Source organism: Propithecus coquereli, unplaced genomic scaffold (assembly GCF_000956105.1).
Source record: "Propithecus coquereli isolate 6110/MARCELLA unplaced genomic scaffold, Pcoq_1.0 Scaffold261, whole genome shotgun sequence".
Classification (NCBI taxonomy): domain Eukaryota; kingdom Metazoa; phylum Chordata; class Mammalia; order Primates; family Indriidae; genus Propithecus; species Propithecus coquereli.
The window spans coordinates 3,429,780-3,432,521 of record NW_012148186.1 but is presented as its reverse complement, the minus strand read 5'-3'; the positions used below and the strand labels follow the sequence as shown (position 1 = coordinate 3,432,521).

General features: G+C 54.0%; 1 protein-coding gene across 3 annotated transcripts in view; it reads left to right on the top strand.

Annotated features, from left to right (window-relative positions):
* The first annotated feature begins 972 nt into the window (after window positions 1-972).
* LOC105812751 (dehydrogenase/reductase SDR family member 2, mitochondrial-like) overlaps window positions 973-2,742 on the top strand; it is a 6,023-nt gene continuing 4,253 nt past the window's right edge. Inside the window, exons 1-5 of one of the 3 annotated variants that reach the window (XM_012647302.1) lie at window positions 973-1,046; window positions 1,217-1,394; window positions 1,897-1,998; window positions 2,335-2,349; window positions 2,453-2,466. In XM_012647302.1, the coding sequence (XP_012502756.1) occupies window positions 973-1,046; window positions 1,217-1,394; window positions 1,897-1,998; window positions 2,335-2,349; window positions 2,453-2,466 (383 nt within the window). The remainder of the gene's footprint in view (window positions 1,047-1,216; window positions 1,395-1,896; window positions 1,999-2,334; window positions 2,350-2,452; window positions 2,467-2,742) is intronic. The other 2 variants (XM_012647303.1, XM_012647304.1) reach the window with 2 other exon arrangements.

The window sequence follows — 2,742 nt, the reverse complement described above, 5'->3', positions numbered from 1 at the left end:
TTTTGCCTGTTTTTGAAACTTGTGGAATCACAGAATATGTATTCTTCGGTGTCTGGCTTCTTTCACTCAACTATAACTTTTTTAGATTCGTTTACGTTGTTCAGTGTAGGTATAGTTCACTAATTTTCATTATTCTATAGTATTCCATTATATAAATGCAACACACTTTATTTATCCAGTTCACCACTATTGGGCATGTGGACTTGTTTCCAGTTTGGAACACAGTACGACAAAGAACGCTGCTGTGAACATGTGTGTGGTGTCTCTTGGTGCACACATGACCTCCCTTCTGCAGGCTGTGAGGTCTCTCTGCAGAGTCAGAGGTCTGTATTTTCACTTCCCCACACAATGCCAAACCGCTTTGGATGCATAAGTGGTTGTACTTACCTCCATTCCGCAGTGAATGAAGTTTATGTTGATTTTACTTTTCAGTTAGAAGCAGTTAACTAAAATTAATAACGGGTATAATTATTTGTGGGTGCCTGGCATCCTCACTTGACTGGGAGGCTCCTTGGTGGGGGTCCGGGGCTGGTCTGTGGTTCTCCAAGGTGTCCTGGCATCTCCTGCCCAGCGCCTGACACATTGCAGGTGCTCAGTGCTTGTTTATGAAGTGACTGAAAAAATAATCCTCGTCTACTCAATGTTGGGTCTCACATTTTTAATTTGTGAGTAATTTCCCCAGTTTTATAACTAGGATGTTTTCATGGATTGGTTTCCTGACCTGAGGCTCAGATGTTGAAAATTCACCCTGACAGCCTGATGCTCTGCCACTCTCTCCTGCTGGCCTTGTCTATCTGGGAAGGGAGCGGGGTAGAGTACCTTGATGCTCACTGATGGCATCAGTGATAAGCGAAATTGATCCTTTCTCCCAGGGCTGATTCAGCAGGAAGCCGCCTAGGCACCACCATGCTCCGAGTAGCTGCCTTGGTCCACTGGGGCCTGTTTCGTCCCTGCACTGGGCTCTCGGTGAGGATGAGCAGCAGTGGGGTAGCTCAGAAGGGTATCCTGGCCAACCGGGTAGCAGTGGTCACCGGGTCCACTGATGGGTGAGTCTCCTGATTGCCCCATGGCCCTGAACCCTCACAGAGACCTGGGCTTCCACAGGACTCAGTGCTGTAGAGCAGGACCCAGCCTACTTTGTTGTTTTCCAGGGCTGGGTAGAGGAAGAATGGTGGCAGGGCCGAGGCTGACCTGTGCTCTGTATCGCTGCCCACAGGATCGGCTTGGCCATCGCCCGGCGCCTGGCCCAGGACGGGGCCCACGTGGTGGTCAGCAGCCGGAAGCAGCAGAACGTGGACCGGGCCGTGGCTATGCTGCAGGGGGAGGGGCTGAGTGTGACAGGCACTGTGTGCCACGTGGGGAAGGCGGAGGACCGGGAGCGGCTGGTGGCCAAGGTGAGGGGTGAGGGTGGAAGGACACAGAGAGGAGAACTTGTGGAACCTTTCCTTCCCTGCTCAGCCCTGGGAGGGGCAGGGACAGGGATGGGGGCCTGGTGTGTAGGACACATCCTGAGACCATGACTGCTGCCGGGCTGACTGAGGAAACCTCACTGTTCACAAGGGCCCTCTGGAAAGTGGCCTGTTCATGAGAGGACCCCCACCCCCACCCTACAGCTGGGACAACCACGGCTGAGGAGGAGTCTAAGGGGAAGCTCCCAGGGGGATTCCTGGAGAAGCCCTTCCTCCCCAGAGCTTTGGCACGGGAGCCTGACCTTGGGCCAGCCAGGACACTTTCCTTCACGGAGTTTGGTTTCCACAGGAGCCTTGTAACCATTCCTGGTTGAGGCGGCATCTGACCCGCAAGCGTTGCCTGAATGCCCCTTGCACCTGGGCTGCTCTGGGAGGGTGAGGCCTCCTCAGGCCCTCTCCCCACTCACCCAAGCCCCTCTCCCTGCAGGCCCTGGAGCACTCTGGGAGTGTCGACTTCCTGGTGTGCAATGCAGGCGTCAACCCTCTGGTGGGGAGCACCCTGGGGGCCAGTGAGAAGGTCTGGGACAAGGTGAGAGGCCACCCCAGGGAGGCAGCCGTGGGCCAGTGGCAGCCCTGTGCTGGGCTCCAGCACGCCGTCCCCACTAAGACTGTCGTCTCCCATCTAGACGTGACTGTGGAGTCAAGCCCGGGACAGGAGGCCTGACCACCTGTTCCCTAGAATGTGCCCTGATGCTACTTTCCAGCTTGTTGGTTTTTAGATCTGGCTGCTACATTCTTTCTGCTTTCTTTTCTCTTCCCTTCTTTTGCACTTATTCATTCAGCAATATTCATTCCGCAAATGTTTAGTGCTCTGTGCCAGGCACTGCTCTAGCCTCTGGGGACACAGCTGTGAACATACAGTAAGAGTCTCTCTGTAAGAGTCAGGAATTTATATTTTTTACACCCTTTTGTGGGGGCATATATTGGTAGTTGTGCTCCTCTTTGGGGACCTGTACCTGCTGTTGAGCCTCCACCTTCCCTAGATTAGGGCTCCTCAGTGTCCCTCAGGTGAACCTGCTGTCAGGGCCAGATCCAGCCATCAGCGTTCCACAGGCTCGGGTATGCCAGCCCTCTGCAGTCCACTTGGCGATTCTGCCATCTCTTCCACAGGAGTCCAGGAGAGATCTTGTGAAATGCCTTGAAGTCCATCTTGGGCTTCATTGTCCTCCTATGACTTCTGTTCCGTTTCCTCCCATGTTTTGTTCCCTATTCGTTCCGGACAGTCTTTCTCCTTCTGCCGTCTTTAGCATTCTCCCCTCTGCCCTAAGCACTG